General features: G+C 38.8%; 1 protein-coding gene across 1 annotated transcript in view; it reads right to left on the bottom strand.

Moving 5' to 3' along the window:
* Positions 1 to 19,084, bottom strand: part of PEX7 (peroxisomal biogenesis factor 7) — a 46,657-nt gene that overhangs the window by 3,102 nt on the left and 24,471 nt on the right. Inside the window, exon 9 of the mRNA XM_009882330.1 lies at positions 9,332 to 9,431. Coding sequence (XP_009880632.1) covers positions 9,332 to 9,431 — 100 coding nt within the window. The remainder of the gene's footprint in view (positions 1 to 9,331; positions 9,432 to 19,084) is intronic.

The following is a 19,084-nucleotide window of genomic DNA, read 5'->3' as shown; positions in this document are numbered from 1 at the left end:
GGGTAAGGGCTGATCCAGCACACCACAATAAATAAATATGGCACAAAAAAGGCTGCAACTTCCCAGAATTTATATTTTGATCAATGAGATGATGTTACTAACAGGTGGAGAAAATCCTCCTGTGGTAGGATGAAGGACAAAGGAAAACTGAAGATGGACTCACACCTGATAAAAGTCCTCGCCATTAGGAACACAAAGGCATGGAGGTTTGTCTTTCTGTGAAACTGTCTTCACTGTCTTGGGCACAAATTTTACTCTCAGACTGAAACAATTCTCACTGATTTCAGTATTTAGAGGGTGCATGATTTACTTGTTTGGGTTTTTTTTAAGTTGATATGCAGAGTAGAAGACAGTTTATTTCAGTAGCAAAGAACTGTATAAATTATAATACCCTTATACTAGTGAATATTTTGGACACCCATATACCATGCAATTTTCATTATCATGTATGAATACTAATTCTTCTAACTATAGAATAAAATTCTACTATAGCAACTTTTAACTATCAGAAATTGCAAGGAAAAGGAGAATAACTAGAGCTTAATTGTAAAACAGGAATATTCTACCTTACACTGACTGGTAAGTTACATCAAGAAATAATGCAAATAGAAAAAGCATTCTAAACCTGGTAATATTAATTATAACCAAAGTTATACGGGACAAAGGCAGTCTAACAAAACGATTTATTACTTGTCTCTACTGCTTTTATTTCAGTAGCAAAGTTGCAGCGCTAGTATATATGCTGGGGTACTGTACTGTTATTACTGCAGAATAAATATCATGCCAAGTTATCTGCCAGTAGAGATTTATGTCTATTTGAAGCACGTAAAATGGGGATCACTATATTTCCCTTCAAGTAAAGCCAAAACACAAGCAAACAAACGAAAAACTGCACTCATCACAGGAAGCTGATTGCTTGGCTAGAAAATCAGAGTTTAACTCAAATGAAACAGCTGTCCTGTATTTTATTGAAGTGTTTATCCTTGTCCCAGAGTATAACAATGTTTCCCACCAATTGATTTAATATTGACATCCATTCATTTATCAAAGCCATTACCATTGACTCACTAACTGATTTACTCCTCTGACAGGCCCTCTGTTTCCTATTCATCACAATCATCTTGCTTTGCAATAGACTTAGACCTTTTGCAGCACCTGAGGGCAATCCATTCAGTCTAGTGCAATTACCTGCATGACATTCTGCTTCTTTACTGTTCAGAAGCAGCAAGAAAACAAGAGAAACCTCCCAAGTTAGTAGCTAACTTCTTTCAACATTTGAAGTCGTAATAAACCCCCAAGCCCTAACCAAGATTAAATACATTCTAAAGAACTAAAAACTTCGAGTTCAGTAACCCCTTTGTGACAGGATTTAATCAGAATAAAGTACAGCTCTCTCTAGATTAGTATTTCCAGAAGTATCTTGGTGCCACTCAGCTTCCAGAGTGCTCATAATAAATCATAGGATAATACGCAAATGTGTCTGAGAGTGACCCATTTCTCTTCTCAGCTTTTCTCCATCCCATCCCATTTTCAAATAAAACCAGTAAGACCTGTCTTTCCTCTGTAGAAGAGGCAGCGGAAAAAGTACTCAGTTCTTCACTTCCATTGATGTTGTGTTTCCATTCCTCTTTTAGGTTCTTATCTTTTGTGTCTTTTCATACAGAATTCAATGGCCTATTTATATCATTATTACGTATTTTTGAGGGGTCTTGAGCATCCTCTGTAGGCGTGTGGGATGGAGATTAAATGGCGATAAAGCAAGTTATTAGGTTTGTTACTCATCGAATTACTTTCACAGGTGATCATTCCTCATATTCCACCTCCAGACCAGAAGAGTTTTGGCCTTAGTCCACATTCACACTTCATACACTAGAAAAAAAGTAAGTAAAAGGTGTTTCTATTTTAGCACTACATTCTTTTGATCAGGACCATTAAGAAGATACAGTAGGCAGAAGATCTCCTCCCTCATTAAAACTAGCTGGTTAAATGCATTCAATACCTATTTTGTACTAGAAAATCTGAACCACTAGTGTGGCCTTTTGTTCAGTCAAGAGTTGCCAGGGTGAACTGCACATGATGCCTGACTTTACAGACGAATGAAAGTGATGGCAGTTTATAAATGAAAACTTCTTATTTTCAATGTGCAGTAACACCAATGATTTTTTAATTTACTTTTGAATAAACACACATTGATTTACTTATTTTTTCCAGTAAAGACAGAATAAAACAAACCCTGGACAAAAAGTTCTTATGAATATCTAGGTTCAAACTACAGTCATCAGAAACAGATGTTCCAAATACTGCTTAAGAAATCCATTTCTTTTTTAAGGAGAGAAAAGCTAAGACTTGAGAGGCATTATTTTTCAGATTGCAAAGATACATGACAAAGAACTGATCTGAAAAACAGGGAGCTGTCTCAACATTTGTTTCATTGCTCAGACACGTGCAACAGGACATTGACTTGGTAGTTATGTCACACATTTCTAAATGCAAGTCTTCTGAGTGTGCATTTCATCACTAAGATGTAAAGGAAATTGAGAGGCAAGTTGCAGGTTAGAGAGAAATCCTTGGAATTTCCACAGCGTTCGTTGCAATTTCTCTGTACTCTACAGATAAGGGGAAAGACATCTCCCCAGTCTTTCAAGAACTGTTTTTAATCAGCAAAGTCAACCATAAGTTCTGTAGAAGATACATTGGAACTGCAAAATGCCTTTCTGTGCTGATACTAACCTCGGTGACCCCAAATGCAGTCAATTTACCTGCAGTGAAACTGTGTTTTCTAATGCCCCTATCCAATCTTCAAACTCATCCTTGGGTTCAGAGTTAAGTTAAGCTCCCTCCTTTTGGGGTATCATAGTAAGCCAAACAACATTTTCAGTAACAGCTGCAGAATCCTGTTGTCTTCCATTGAGTTTCACTAGTGCAATTCACTGGGACTTCTCAAACAAACTTAATGATCATGTAGAAAAGAAACAAAATCCACTACACTGACTAAAAGACGAGGCTCACAGAAGTAGAAGGTATTTGTAATCCACTGAATCAAATACAAAGCACAAGCAACACATTTATTGAGTAAGACACTGCTGCCTCTAACCTCTTCCCAGTACTTCAGAATCAAAATTAAAGTACATTGTCCTTTCAGTAAGTTGATATTGCAGCTTTTACAGAATTGTGATGCCTGACAGCAACCTTTCCAAACACCTTAGGATGAGACTTCTGCTGATAATGGCAAAAAGCAGCCATTACTCATGAATGGCTAGCTTTGATTTAAGCAGTGAAGGTTTAATTTTAACAGTTTGGGAAAGACGCATAATAAGCACCAGTAAGAAAAGTCACCTCCCTTTCCCCCCTCCAACTCTGTAAAGGAGTTCAAATTGGTTTAACGTTTGCAGCTGGTTAAATCTGACCTTTCCATGCAAAAATCCACTCTGAAATTAAGCAAAAGAACAGATGCTGTAGGATCTTTTAATCTCAAAGGATCACTAACTACATAACTTTAGTAGCATCCTGGAGAAGGGCCATAAAGAAAGATTAAAAAGAAGTACAGATAGTGATATAATTATAGCAGTGTGATAGCCACAACAGCTGGGTGGAAGCTATCAGTTCCTTGGCAATTAAGTGTAAAAGATAAGAGCAAGTGATCAAAAGAAAAAAGCAGAAAAAGTCTCTGCTTTTCTGTACATTGTCACAAGATGTAACTCTACTTTTATATAAAATAGAGAACATTTCTGGGCCTGTTGAAGGCATACAATTAATTTAAATGAACATAAAAATACACAGCACAACAGCCTCACTAAAGACATCTTCTGCTTTTATATTTGGCTATACCGGTTAAGCCAAGTTCAGTAGCCAGTCTCCTGTCTGTTCCCCTGCCTGCGGTGCTGGCATAGCTAATGTAGCACATAGCATAAGCTGCATATAGAAAACAGGTAGAACAAACCTGTACACCAAAACTTGACAGATGATCAAAAATTTCCCCATAAAGCTGGAAGAATTTGGAACTATATTTCAGTTACCTTCAGGGATGTGGTATACAGTTTGGCTATGACCTCCCTCCAACTAGTAAGAAGGTACAGCTTTCAAAATTGTAGTGATACTGATGCCATAAGAAAAGTCATGATACCATCAGTACAGCAACATTTCATGGGCTCAACAGACCGATGCTACAGGGCAGTATGTCTGTTCAGTTCTAACTACCTCTGGTGAGGTGAAAGGAAGGAGCAGACTGCGGTATGGCACAACATGCTGGTGATACCCTGCAGCTTTAGGGAGAAAAAAGTGGAGGTTTGGGGAAGCTGGATCACAAGGACGGTGTAACACAGAGCACAAGACTGGTTTCATGAGTACTGCACTGGTATTATCACTGTCTCCATACTATTTGGTATCGTGTGTGTATTGCCGTGTCGCCTATTGCCATCTCCAAATGCAATACAGAATTGTGGCCAGGCCCTTTCTTTCATCAACACATCCCAGAGGTCCAGGTGCTTTGAAGAAATGACAGAAACCAGTTTGATGTGAACTAATCTACTCGGGGGGGGAATATTTACACAAGGAGGTGCAGCCACACAGAGGGCCGACGAAAACAAGTTTGCCTCCCAAACCATGTTGACACAAACAGCTATTTAGACAGCTAGCTGTTAATTTGTACTGTAATTACCATCCAAACACATACAACCACAGTAAAAGAAAACTGTAAGTGAATCTTAAATCCACAAGGGACTCGGGAGTGTTGGTGGATGAGAAGCTCAACATGAATCGGAAACATGCACTTGCGCCCAGGACAACCGTATCCTGCGCTGCATCAAAAGAAGTGTGGCCAGCAGGTCGAGGGAGGGGATTCTGCCCCTCTACTTCACTCTCGTGAGGCCCCACCTGGAGTACTGCATCCAGCTCTGGAGCCCCCAACGTAGGAAAGACATGGACCTGTTGGAGCGGGTCCAGAGAAGGGCCACAAAGATGATCAGAGGGCTGGAGCACCTCTCCTGTGAGGACAGGCTTAGAGAGTTGGGGTTGTTCAGCCTGGAGAAGGGAAGGCTCCAGGGAGACCTTAGAGCAGACTTCCAGTACCTGAAGGGGGCCTACAAGAAGGCTGGAAAGGGACTTGTTACAAGGGCATGTAGTGACAGGACGAGGGGTAATGGGTTCATACTGGAAGAGGGTAGATTTAGAATAGATATTAGGAAGAAATTTTTCACTATGAGGGTGGTGAAGCACTGGAACAGGTTCCCCAGGGAAGTTGTGGATGCCCCATCCCTGGAGGTGTTCAAGGCCAGGTTGGATGGGGCTTTCAGCAACCTGGTCTAGCGGGAGGTGTCCCTGCCCACAGCAGGGAGGTTGGAACTAGATGATCTTTAAGGTCCCTTCTAACCTAAATAGTTCTATGATCACTATTTGTGTTGTACATAAGTTATTCTAAACCCCAGACTTTAATACACATTCAGATAAGAGGTGACCTATAAAGGTTCCGTCCAACCCAAACTATTCTATGATTCTATTCTATGATTTTGGACCAGAGAGCTGACATTTGGTTTATTCTCATTTGCTACATAACAATTTTAATTTCCAAAGGAGGCATCTCAGTATTGTATATCGTTGAAGTCCTGTTCTGATTTGGCATGTCACAGATGTACAATGCGCTTTTCATGTATCGAGCATTCTAAGCCACACCGCCACTTGCCATCACTTCTGTTGAAAATCGCGTATCCTTGCAAATTAGGAATGTCATTGTTCATAGTGTAAAAGTACAGAGAAATTGAAAGATTCCTCTCCTATTCCCATTAAATACTTAATGCTGTTCTCAGCAGCAAGACAGAAAGCCTGGCTCAATGGAAAGCATTAATTCGTACTTTCCACTGGCTGCTTTACAGAGTTCAGAACAGAAGTGATCTGTAGGCTGAGAAACGTTTTCAGACAAAATTCAGAGCTTCAAGTTTTCTTACATTTGCGTTAAGCAAAATACAGCTTTAGAACTACAACAGAAAAGGTTGGATATTTTTTGCGTATGATTTAAAGAAATGTATGGTACATACGTATTTTCTATTCTTTACATATTTATTGAAACCATTTCAGAATCAAGACAAGAAGGGAATGTTCACAGTATCTGTACTTTGTATCTGTGTCATTGATGGATTTCCTAAAAGAGAACTGAAATTAGTTCATGACTGCCATATCACATTCAACTTACAGCAGAAGAAAAAGGCTGCTTTTAAATGAAAAACTGCATCTCAGTGCTGCTGACAAGGTAAATGGATTTGTTCAGTTCTTAATACAGTACACCATTAAAAATTTAAAAGATTTTTGGTGCTTAGGGTCTTCCCACTGTTCTTGCGCGTGCCAAAGCTACTTTGGCTGAAAGCTGGAGCTGGGAGTATTTTCTTCTAGACACACTGCCTTGGAAGGTCTCACATCAACAGTTGCAGTTTAACAGAGAAATACCCTGAATATCATAAGGACCATTTCTGTTTATGCTTTGCACTGTAAAATGCACATTTTTCTATGCACCTCAAAGTTTGTTAGTTGTCTGAAATTGTTATGAACCTGATGCTAACATTATGGTGGGGAAAAAAAAACAAACCCAAACCACAGTTGATTTTATTAAAATGCAAAGCTGTCAACAAACCATAACTTTATGTAGAGGCAGATACCCCAAAATAGCTATCAGAATCTACATTAAGCACAAAGGAGTTTTCTGTTTCATCTAGGCAATACTTACCTTCACAACCTGGGACCCATTCCTTATGACCAGATCTCTCTCCCACATGTTGCCTCCCCTTAGCAGGATACTGTACAAGAACGAGCTTGCCTCCACATACCTACTCTCTGCCTATGTATTCTGTTCAAAGCTCAATCCGTTCCACAGGAATGTCTTATAATTCCTAGATCAGACACTTAATCACAGTATCTATTTTGATCACTTTTTCGAAAGTATAGATTGTTTGTTTCTTGACATGTAAAAGATACTTCAAAAATACTGAAGTTCATTGGGCACAGCCAAAGAAAATGTCATCTGGCTGAACAACAAAAATATCATTAAGAATGAAAGCAAAGGTTAATGACCAGAATGGTACTTAATTTGACTATAAATGAATAGCTTGTCCATTACGAATAAAATACCCTGCATGCATGGAGGAGAGAAGCAGTTCAAATCTCAGGTTGTAACTCCTCATAAAGCACACAGTGAAAAATCACAAATCATACAAACGCATGAAGAACAATGAGAGGGGCTCATTATCAGGTCTCAATAGAGAGCAGACATGAAGGGAACCCACATATTGGGAACAGCAGCGTAAAATTTAAGCAAATAATCTTTGTTTGACCAATGGAGGTGCCAGGGAAAGGCTGCAAGTGCTCATGCTAGAAGCAACTACTCAATAAGTGTTCACTCTTTATCTCGTAGTTACAGTTTAATTCTATGACAGGATTTTAAATTTCTTTTAAAAACCAGAATGCTTACATTTTGCATTGCTGTGATATCTAACCCTCAAAATACATTAAGTCAAGTCAACAGAAGAAAACAGATGAATATTAAAGCTGCTGCAGATGCCAAAGTTCTGTCTGAAAGGCACATTGGCATGCAGTATATAGGATATATACCCCAGATTTATGGATTTTGTGCATTAAGTCCAACATAGGACTTCTAGAATTTCTGCCTGGAAAAAAAAAATACCTGGATGCACAAATGCCCTAATTTAGATGGGTATGCACACCATCATTTCCCCTTTTTCAACACACAAGTACATGTGCAGCTGTTTGCTTTCAATTCATTATCTATCATTAATGAGCATTTACTTGGCCTTGTTCTAAGAAGGCTATTCCATAGATCGCAGTTACAAAAGAAAGAATATCCACATAGCAGCAACTACAAGTTTGACAGATAAATCATACAAAAAGAAGTCATATCTAGCCAGACAGTTAAAAACACCATCCAGAGACCCATCCTGTAACACAACACTTTGCAACTGGCTTATAATCAAGATGTAATCACATCTTCAATACAAAATGAGGAAAAATCTTCACACCTCATTCAGATCCATGGCAAAACCCACACCAACTTCATGGGAAGCTGAACTGGGCTCAGGGCATGCAGTGATGTAACACTGTAAGGCTCTAATGTACTACACTACTGTTGCTGCTCCCTCCGGACCCAATTCAGCCAGAATCATACCTATGCATTTAATTGGGATGAAGTTTTAATTCCCAGGAACTGGTCTTTAAGCTATTCTTGCCCTGCCTGAATGAAAAATAACCTGAAACTAGTGAATTTTTTTTCAGCCTTACAAATTCCCCTATGTGGTTCACAGCATGGACTTGTGAACAGTTACTGCAGCACCTCTGAGGCAACAGAATTAAGGGAACAAGCAGCCAGGCAGGAAACTCTTCAAACTAGCATTTGGCTAGAATGTTTCCACATACATTAAGCTAAGTATTTGGCCGAACTTACATCTTCCTCCTGTGTCCTTTTATCAGTAGCAGAAATACGACGGTTTTATTAGCTTTGTCCAATCAGAATTTCATCACAGATGTTACAAGTCATTTTTATCTGGGGTAAAAAATTAATTTCACTGCGAATTAGAAAGGAATCTAGATGCAAATGATATCTGTGGCACATTAAATAGTGTATTAGTTACAGTTAACCCAGTGACAGTAATTTCTGTGTGAAAACTATAGTCTTTCTTGTTTTAAAGAAAATAATTAACTTTCATTTTTCTCCCTTTCTTACCTGAAAAAACAGTTCATACTACAAATAACAATCCTCTGTTTGCAAAACAGAAATGATTGTAGCAACAGAAGCAGAGGAGGATCCTGCTGCAACCAGTATACAAATAAATGCCCCTGATAAAATGGGTTCCACTCATTCACGTCAATATCTGAGCAGTTTAGAATTCTAACTACATATTAACCCTCTTCTAGTACTCCAAATATTATGACAAACCAGGTCTAGGTATCATGTGTGACACTACCAATGTATAACTTGATATTCTAAGTAGATGGAAGAAAGCTCTGCATCTCAGCTAGGCGTCCTAGGCCCTTCTCTATTACTTCTCCTCCTGAAACAAAACTACCTCATTCTCCCTGAACTCACCATGGCTTTCAGCTATCTGATTTTGCAATTCTGTCTGTCCCGCCGTCCTCTCCTGCCCAACGCAAGTAACTGCTTTATAAATAAATATGGACCTGAAGTGAGGTTTATTTAATAAGCAATCAGCCAGACTCAATTCCAGAAGCTTCCTGCAATCTGGTGGCTCTTATTCAGGATCCGAGTCCTGCAGACCATCCATGACTGCAGTGGCTATAATAGGCAAGTGAAAAGTAAATTCATCCCAGCTCTTACCTGACCACAGTTGTGAAGACTTAAATCTAGTCCACATGTAAATTCAGTATGATGCTCAACTGTTTCCAGCAAAGGGTTAGGCTTGGAAAAGTCCCAGAATCTATAGAGAGAGCAAGGGAGGGAGGGGGAGAGAGAGAGGAGGAAAAAAATAAAAATCAAACAAACCACAATTAAAGTAATTGAAAGGCCATTTCAAAAATATAATGCAAGATATTGACAAATCTGTTGCTGCCAGGGTATTTAAAAAAGCAAACTCATCCACTTAGGAAACATAACAAATCATATTCCTGCAAAGCCATCTGCTGATTTGCATAAATTAAACCCCACTGGGCAAAACCATCTTTGTCTCCTGTTGCAGAAACTGAGATCAAAGTTGGCACCAAAGAGCAGCCATTGGGACATTATTAAAACAGAACAAAATGTAGGCTAGAATACTTTTGTTATATTTCTTGATGGCTGGGGAATTTTATCCCAGAAAGACATCAGCACAATTTATGATCTTTCTCAGGTTTTGGTATTGTTCACTATGGAGTCTATATTTACTGAAAATTATATATAAGATGTATCAGGAGATACCGGTCATTCCCAGTCTCAAATTTGAGATCGTATTCTTGTATAACATAATTTAATATTATAATTTAGTAAGAAATCTGTACTACAAAGATCAGTTGCATTATGCAGTTAATTCCTAATTCACATTTCTAAAAGAATTTTTTCTTTCCAGGCTTGGTTGATATAAATGACTAGAAAATAGATTTTTGAAGTGCTCTTCTTCTCTCAGCTACTCCCGCATTAGAAGCAATGTCCATCAATGCAGTTAACAGCAAGGATAAGAGAGGTATAAGAGAAGATGGGGTGAAATTATAGGTACAAGAAATCTCAGTCATGAAAAAAGGATTCAGGAATAGAACTTTCACATAATAACACACTGAGAAGACACCATATGATGGCACAAAAGAAGGATTTGTTTTTCTTTTTTGAGTTGTAAATACTGCTTAGAAAAGTCCATAGGCTGCAAAGCACAACATATTTTGTGGGTTAGCAGCTGTAGTCGAGTTTTCTACAGCTCAAATTTTCTCACAGTGGTCAGTCATATGCTTTACTACTTCTGTAACAACCACAGAGGTTTCTCTGCCTTGCTCCTGTTGGGGAAGGTGACAATACTTAATAAGAACAGTTCATTATCGGACCAACTACACTGAAAGCACTGTATGTTCAAACCAATTCAGGTAAAATAGCAAACACTGGAGCCAGCAGGGTCAGTTTGTTTAATGTGTAGATGTTATTTCCTTCATAAATGAGCAGAGTGGCATCAGCACAATGGCTATGCCATAGCAACAACCCTCTCAACTTCTTCCTAGTACCTGAGATCTAAGATAAACAACGTATTTTGCAGGAGAGAGGAGCAAAAGACCACCTCAGCATTTTCACCCTCTCACATTGGTTAGTAAGAAAGTAAGGAAACAAATCTTGTTTCTAAGTAATACTGGTAGCCTTCCTTACCACATTAGCTCTCTACTAACTCTTGGAAGACCGACGCTCATAACTGAAAACTAAGGTTAGATCAGACAACTTCAGATGTATATGAACAAAAGTGAAAATGAAAAGACTCTCAAATTCATTTTAAAAATAGTAGAACAATTTGGTGTTTGTTGTATGGAGTCATGTTTGCAAAACTCAGTAGCAGTATAGAGTTTAAGAGTACTGCAACAGTTCAAGTTCCACAAACTGTCTGGAACCTTTGGTTTCTTTGGTATAAAAATATTACTAGTGAAAGTCCCCAGAAAATGTACAGTCTCAGGACTGAGAACCATTGATGATAAGTTAATGATGGCTTTCATAACAATTTTGCAGTCCAAAGTGAAAAACACTATCTACAGCCCAGCTTCCAAGACTAGCACAGTGACAACAATATTTTGCTCAGAGTGAACTTCCACCATGTTCTGAAGACTGTAAGCACAAAGCAGGTTTTCTAAGACGGTGTTTACCCCAGCAGGATAGCTGTACAGCAAAATGAAGATGCATTCACAGCACAAATAGATGCGCTTGCAGTACTTTAATTGTAGGTGTACCTACACAGTTGGCAGCATGAACTTCAACAGTGGGAGAGACAACCACATAGGTTTTTAGGGTCCATTACAAGTTTGTACAGCCTGTACAATCAGAGGTGTCCCACTTAGACAGAATTGCCATTTTTACACATATTATGAACACTAAAACTAGCACTCACATCTGTACTGACCATAGACACCCTGCAATCTATATAAGTGCATTTTCTTAAACTTCTTTTCTCTGGAACTGTTACAAGTATACCTTTTCCCTCATTTGTTGATAGTTTCTTATGTTTTACATGTACTTCACATGCAATTCATAAGCTGCACGTACATTGCAAGTAAACTGCTTATTCTAAACAAGCCATTATGTGAAGAGAAAAAGCCTGTCGTCCTATGGATTTTGTACTTTGTACCACCCATAGCAATACCACAGAGATCTATCGTGCTACATACACCTCCTGTGCTCCCTTACCAAAACACTTTTACCAACTCCCAATATAGTTTTTCCTACCTGTCTCCTACCATGTCCTCCTCCCTGCTCCACCCTTACCTCCTGCCCCTGCACCTTCATCACTGGCTGAAGAAAATAAAGGCAGCAAGTATCATTTCAGGTTCCAGCATCTGTACAAGGCAGTACAATGCATGTGTTGAGACAGCCTGTTCCTGCACACTGAGGAGCTAGCAGATGAGCAAGCAGATTAGACAGGTAGTGAATTCATGCTACATCTTTTGCCTTCCTCAAGGTGATACAGTGGATTTCTCTCTCGTATGCTCATGAGTTTCCAGTAAATTTGTACAAGCTTGGTAAATTTAGACTACAACTCTCCTGTCAAATCTAATTAAGTTATCAATAGGTTCAAAAGTTACTTCAGGAAATGACTCAGGGAAAACACAGAGAGGGAAGCACAAGGAACACAAGTCCTCAAGCCTGCTTCCTTCTGGGGAACAAAACAAAACAAAAAAAAAGATAAATATTTATGCATGAAAGCTTTACTAATGCTTTTAGGTTTCAAATAAAAGATGTCTTCATATACTGTATTTTCAGGTGGGTGTGAATCAGCTATTTAGGGACTGTTCTCCGTAAAAGCTCCCTCAAAGACTAATGCAAGCCTGCACATGCATCCACATCAGGCAGAGGTGGCAGTAGCATATGGATGTATACAACGAAGACCTTTTCAAGAGCAACCCAAAACACAGTATTAGTTTACTACACATGTATCTCACAATTCATTCTCCTGCTCTCATTCCGTAATTCCTGTGCAAAGATAGCTACCTATAAAAGAATAACTTCTTCCTGCAAACTAGAAAAACTTATGTTTGAGCAGAACTTAGCATCAAGGTACTTTTGGATACAGGCCAATGTTGTTACTTCAGGCATTCACTGGGGACATCTAACTATTTACACAATAAAATCCTTAAGACATTGTTTCATTACAGTTCAAGAAAAGTATCAACATTATGAAGCAGCTCAGGTATAGAAGAAAGCCTTTTTTCAAAGTATCATCTTCCATAAGCATCAAAGAAATGAGGAAGAATTGCTTGAGAGCCAAATCAAATGGAAGAGGATCCAAAAAAGTAATTCTGAAATAGGTTTTACTTTTGAGTTTGCTCCAGTAGCAGAGTTCCTCTCTAAGGACTCAACTTACATACTTTATTTCAAAGTAATTCTTGCTGAAATGCTAGCTTCTTAGTTCACTTCCCATGTACTGCATAGGAAAACAAAGCACATCACTTACACGTCTATGAATCTAATAGAACTGCATATGCACCACTGTTTTTTTCTTACTACACTGATGTTCTGACAATGAAATCCTGTACAAACGCTTTTGCGTACGGTAAAATGGCAAATTGAAAGTTTTGTTTGTTTCAGTTCTTCTGCCACCATATAACAGAATAACTTTTAAAAACAACTAGTTAATAGCCTTCATAATATACCTTCTGCTTTTGAAGAACTTGAAATTTGCAAAACTTCCCAGCAACTTTAATACTTCCCTCCAAACAATGATTTGAGAATAACTCTTATCATCATCATGGGCTTAAAGCCCACCTGAGAACGTATTCGTATCATCATTCTATTGAAGTACCAACCAAAGATCCTAAACCAGAAACAGAGTGCCCTGAAAAACACAACATGCTCATGAAATGAAGTTATTTCTTGTCACTGAAAAGTTCAATAGGATTTAACAAATGCAAGTAAGAAATTCTATTTAGGCAAGTATACGCCTTCTCTAGTACTTTTAGCTTAAATCAATACAAGGTGCAGCCCAAGATGCGGCATTGTGTGCCACTCTAATCTCAAAGGATGAAGACATGAGCCTATATGGTCTGGTTGGTGTATGAGAGTACCAACTTCATTGCTGCTGATACACATAATTTAAGTGTAGTTATAAGAACGAAGTTATCCAGCTTACTCTTTGTTCCCCAATTTATCCCCAAAACACAAATTAACTAAAAGGAGATGCAAACCCCTAATTTAAGGACATATATGGTCTCATCAGAGCTGCTAGATATTCCCTGTTCTTTAGCATCATAATTCTAGACCAGAGCTTCAGTTCACTTTGATGCATCACCACTCTTCATCAAGCACTGGGAAAGGTTGATTGGCTAAAAATGGGTAAGTCAGATGCCTGAGAAATACAGTAGTGGCTGTCACTAACATACAGACAATACTTTAGGTTTGTGTCATCTCTCTCAATACTTCTGTTTCCTCATCTGTCCACAAAATAAATCCTAACTTTGCCTTTCAGACAGACAGAATACCTTTTGTAGAGAAAGATTTAAATGTATTTGGATGACAAACTGAAAAATAATAGATAGCTTCACAACCAAAAAGCACAAAAGGGGTTGTTTAGAAGAAAAAATACGCACTTTCCATAAGAAAAAATATTCAGATGCTGCCGTAGTTAAATATTCAAGTATAAATAGTATAAATACTTTGAAACAGCTGGAGAGTTGGGCAGAGAGAAACCTTATGAGGTTCAACAAGGGGAAGTGTAGGGTACTGCATCTGGGGAGGAATAACTCCCCGTATCAGTACAGGTTGGGGGCTGACCTCCTGGAGAGCAGCTCTGTGGAAAGGGACCTGGGAGTCCTGGTGGACAACAGGATGACCATGAGCCAGCAATGTGCCCTGGTGGCCAAAAAGGCGAATGGCATCCTGGGGTGCATCAAGAAGAGTGTGGCCAGCAGGTCGAGGGAGGTCATCCCCCCCCTCAAATCTGCCCTGGTTAGGCTCCATCTGGAGTACTGCGTCCAGTTCTGGGCTCCCCAGTTCAAGACAGACAGGGATCTGCTGGAGAGGGTCCAGCAAAGGGCTACAAAGATGATTAAGGGGTTAGAACACCTCTCATATGAGGAAAGGCTGAGGGACTTGGGTCTCTTTAGTCTACAGAAAAGAAGATTGAGGGGGGATCTTATTAATACATACAAATACTTAATGGGAGGATGCCAGGGGGATGGGAGCAGTCTTTTTTCAGTGGCGCCCAGTGATAGGACGAGGGGTAATGGGCATAAACTTGAACATAGGAAGTTCCATCTTAACATGAGAAGGAACTTCTTTACTTTGAGGGTAGTGGAGCACTGGAACAGGCTGCCCAGAGAGGTGGTGGAGTCTCCCACTCTGGAGACATTCAAAACCCGCCTGGACACCGTCCTGTGCAACCTGTTGTAGGTGACCCTGCTCTGGTGGGGGGGGGTTGGACTAGATGATCTCCAGAGGTCCCTTCCAACCCCGACCATTCTGTGATTCTGTGAACATTTATATTTAGTATGCAAATTATATATTATACATATTATCATTATATAATACTTAACACTTACACAGACCTGTTCATTAAGAGAAATGAAAAAGAAATAAATACAAATATCCCTTTGCTGTATTCTTCAACATTATAGTGTTATTCACAGCACCAGAAAAATTGTTTTCATAGACAAAAGATATGAATCTATTTATGTTGTTGAATCATTTAATAAGTACTCCTGCAGCCAACACTTTTCTAGTTTTACGAGAAATTCTATCTCATAATGCTTATTTCAAAGAAAACTAGCAAGTACAGGCAGTAAAATGCCAGTAAATTTAAAAAATACAAGAACCTGGGCATTCATTTATATGTCAAAATATTTACCATGAAATTGTAATCCTTCTTTTAATCCAAAATGCAAACATGTAAGAGAACAGAAACACTTTACACTGGTATATGAGTGATTTTGACTAACTCTATAGTTGCAACCATTAAATTATAATTGAAAAGTACAATCAGTTTTGAATGTTGTTAGTTTCATCACATGTAACGCGCAAAGCTCTGACTGTCAAGGAGACTTTATAATGATGCAGGAGCTAGCATCAACTGAGACACTCAAATTAACACGTTCTTCTACTGCAGAGTTTTCAGTTTCACACTGGAAACTACCAGTGACGTGCATTTTGATCAGTGAGAAGACACCTTCCATTTCGGAAAAAAAAAAAAAAAAAAGAACAAGAGAGCAAATGAACAAATACCCGCACTTTCACCTTGAAGGGGAAAAAGAAAAAAACACCAGACAAGGATAATTAACTGAAGTGCTGAAGTGAAAACCAGTTTCTTTTATGAGCAGCATTCTTCCAAAAATTCTTAAGACTTATTTGTGATCCAAGTTACTGAACTTGTATGTAGCAGCGGAGAACTGGAGATAGTGGTTTACCTTAAAGCATCATGCAGAGATGATGTCCAGTATAGTACAACTTTCAACAAAAAACCACACGTTTTTGCCTCAGAGGCAAGCTTCTGTGAATAAATTTCAAGATCTGGCCTGATACCAGCTTAACAAAGTTCTATAATTTATTAGATTTTCTATTTAGATTTTGGTGAGCACTGTCTGTGCCTAATGCACCAAGATTTTTATTTTTTTTTACACTGAAGAGAGTCCAAAAATACAAAACAGTGATTCCAGTAAGAGATGACACTGATGTTCTTTCAAACTGAATTTTTATAGAGATAAGGTTTAAGAACATGCATGCAGACCTAAATAAGTCCTGGAAATGTTATGGTACTTTGTGCATTTCCTGGCATTTTAATGATTCACTTGTGTTAAAACTGCTCTTTAATTAACCTACATTTTTCCTGAACTCTTCCAAAGAGTAAGGAAATGGTATAAAAAAAAAATATTGTCTCAATGAGGCATTTACTAGACGATTAAATCTAAATCATTATACCCAAGTATGTAAAAACTCAAGTTCAAATCTACACCTTCTTTTTCTTAGCTTCCAGTAAGAAGTTGGCATGTGAACTACTTTTCTTTTCAGTAGCTTGACTATAGTGCACACATGCAATCATTACACTATTTGCAAAGGATGAAGCTGAGCAGTTGTTAACTTGGCTTTCAACCTACCATTTTTTTCGCTTTTTGATAGCCAGTTGTGATTATATGCCAAACTTACTCTTCTACCTGAAACAAACAAAACCCCTGCCTCTTACATGGCAGTTTGGTAATCTTATCTAAGATTTGTGTTTGTTTGGTTAAACTATAAAGCTTCAGTAACACTTAAGATTACAGAGCTTAAACAGTACGCTATGCTGTATCAGGTTATCTGCTATATGTTAATGCTTACAGACAATTCTGAGCTTCAAACAGAAATGTTAAACAAAACAACAAAATCATAACTAAACTGCTATTGAAATAACACTGCTTTTATCAATGAATCTGTTTTAAACGGACAGCTATACCATACTGTTCTATGAATTACTATCAAATCTGGCTAAAAAGTCACAGGCCTTGAGTAGATTCAACAGGATCCAAAATTAATACCAAGCACTGGAAATCCTACTTCTCTTCCACCTTTTATATATTTATCAAGTATTTTTGTTCTTAAATTGAAATGTATGTATATCTGTGTATATAGTCACGTCCACGTGCGTATGTGTATATGCACGTGCACACATGACAGCACGTGCGCACATATGTGCTTGTGGAGTGCATGGTGCTTCCAGTCAAATTCTGAACATTTCTAAGTGAACTCTACTTCTTACTGTGAGCTGCATTCCTTCCTGTAAATAACAGTACAGGATATGCAGTAGACGTACAACAGTCATCATATTATATTCTTCAAAAGAAATGTTTCCAAAGTGCTGTGGTAACAAGTTCCTTCCATTATACAGAAAATTTTGCTTATGCCACCTTTTCCAAAGACTTTCACCTGGCCTTCTCTGTTTTCTGTTCACTCATACCAAGCCCAGCAACTAAAACTTTTAGAAAACGGCTAAAAATCCGTGTTTTCTCTCTTTAACCCTGCCCTCTGTCCCTAGTCACAAGCTATTGTATGGACAGAAAAATAAGGCCTAGAGTGACATTTTGTGAAAATGTCCCCAAGCTCTACATTTACAGACACCCTGGTATATAAGCTAGGAGCTCTCCTCATCTTTACTGACAGTTTCCACATATGAAAATGTCAGAGCTGAAATTGCATTAGATTTCAGTACTGCATGAAGTGCGTTAGTGCCAAACCTGAAGGATACGTAGTTGGTGTCAAAAATGGGAAGAGCATGACAACACAATCAACTCACTTCAATGCATCAGCATGCTGATTATTAGTCTTATTGCTCAGACAAGGCCACTGGAAGAAACCAATTACCACTTTTTATTTTAGACCTAGAAGCCTTTTGAGAAATGATACGCTGCAAACCAGCTGGCACTGCATCAGAAAAGGCTGTTAAGTAAGATCCCATAAATAACCTTCCACAGACCACTGTGTAGTATCCTATGAGAAGTGCATTTTAAACATAAATAAAATTAAGCAATTTATATTTAAGCATTTTAAACATAAATAAAATTAAGCAATTTATATAAGACAAAAATGCTGGTACAGCAGTCTAGAAAGTTATATACATATGGACACCACAGCACTTACACTGTCAGGCTCCTGGCACCAACCACATGACAGTGGATATGACTGGCAGGGCACTACCCCTTATTACAGTAAGCAAAAGAATAACAATTAACATGAACTTCGGAAAGGTTCTCAAGCACTTAAGTCCTTTACTGAAACAATGACATGCCTGTGGGGGGCAGGAGTACTATATAAACTCACCATCCAGTTCTAATCTACAAGAGAAAGGCACAATGTTTGAAAGGAACAAGCCTATGTAAGGACTGACATCTAAGGGAGCGACTGGACTGCTAAATTCATGGATTTACCATTATCACCACCTCAACTTCCTAGCCTCTCTTTCCTGAGGAGCCTTTATCCATTGCAGCACTCCAGTCCTGTGACTAGTCCCACCATCCCTGTATAATCCCCAAAAGGCCACAGCTCTGCCGCCGCACGCGGACTTTAATTCCCCATTTGTCTCCTCTGCCATACACAGGTGTCAGGCTGCTTTACCAGGGAAAGGGCAAAAGCCTTTGGCATTATGCTGTTCCCCACACTCTTCTCTGATCCTCATGCTTTCACTTCTCTTCAGGTTATGATCGCTGCCCTGACACCTGTAGTTTAAAACACTCCTCAGTGGGTTAGCAAGCCTATTGGCAAAGATGCTCTTGCCCTACTTTGTCAGAAGGATCTTATGCCTGCCGCACAGTACCCAATCACTTAAAAGAGGACCTTGTGGTTGGTTGTAAGAGTCAAAGCCCTGCTTGTGATGCCAGCTATGCAGCCAAGCGTTGACTTGCTGGAGATGCCTTTTCCTACCTGAACCTTTTGCCTTCACTGTCAGGATCAAGGAAA

This window comes from Charadrius vociferus, unplaced genomic scaffold (genome assembly GCF_000708025.1).
Source record: "Charadrius vociferus isolate BGI_N301 unplaced genomic scaffold, ASM70802v2 scaffold13, whole genome shotgun sequence".
NCBI lineage: Eukaryota > Metazoa > Chordata > Aves > Charadriiformes > Charadriidae > Charadrius > Charadrius vociferus.
The sequence above is the reverse complement of the archived record's forward strand: the minus strand, read 5'-3'. Positions and strand labels throughout refer to the sequence as shown.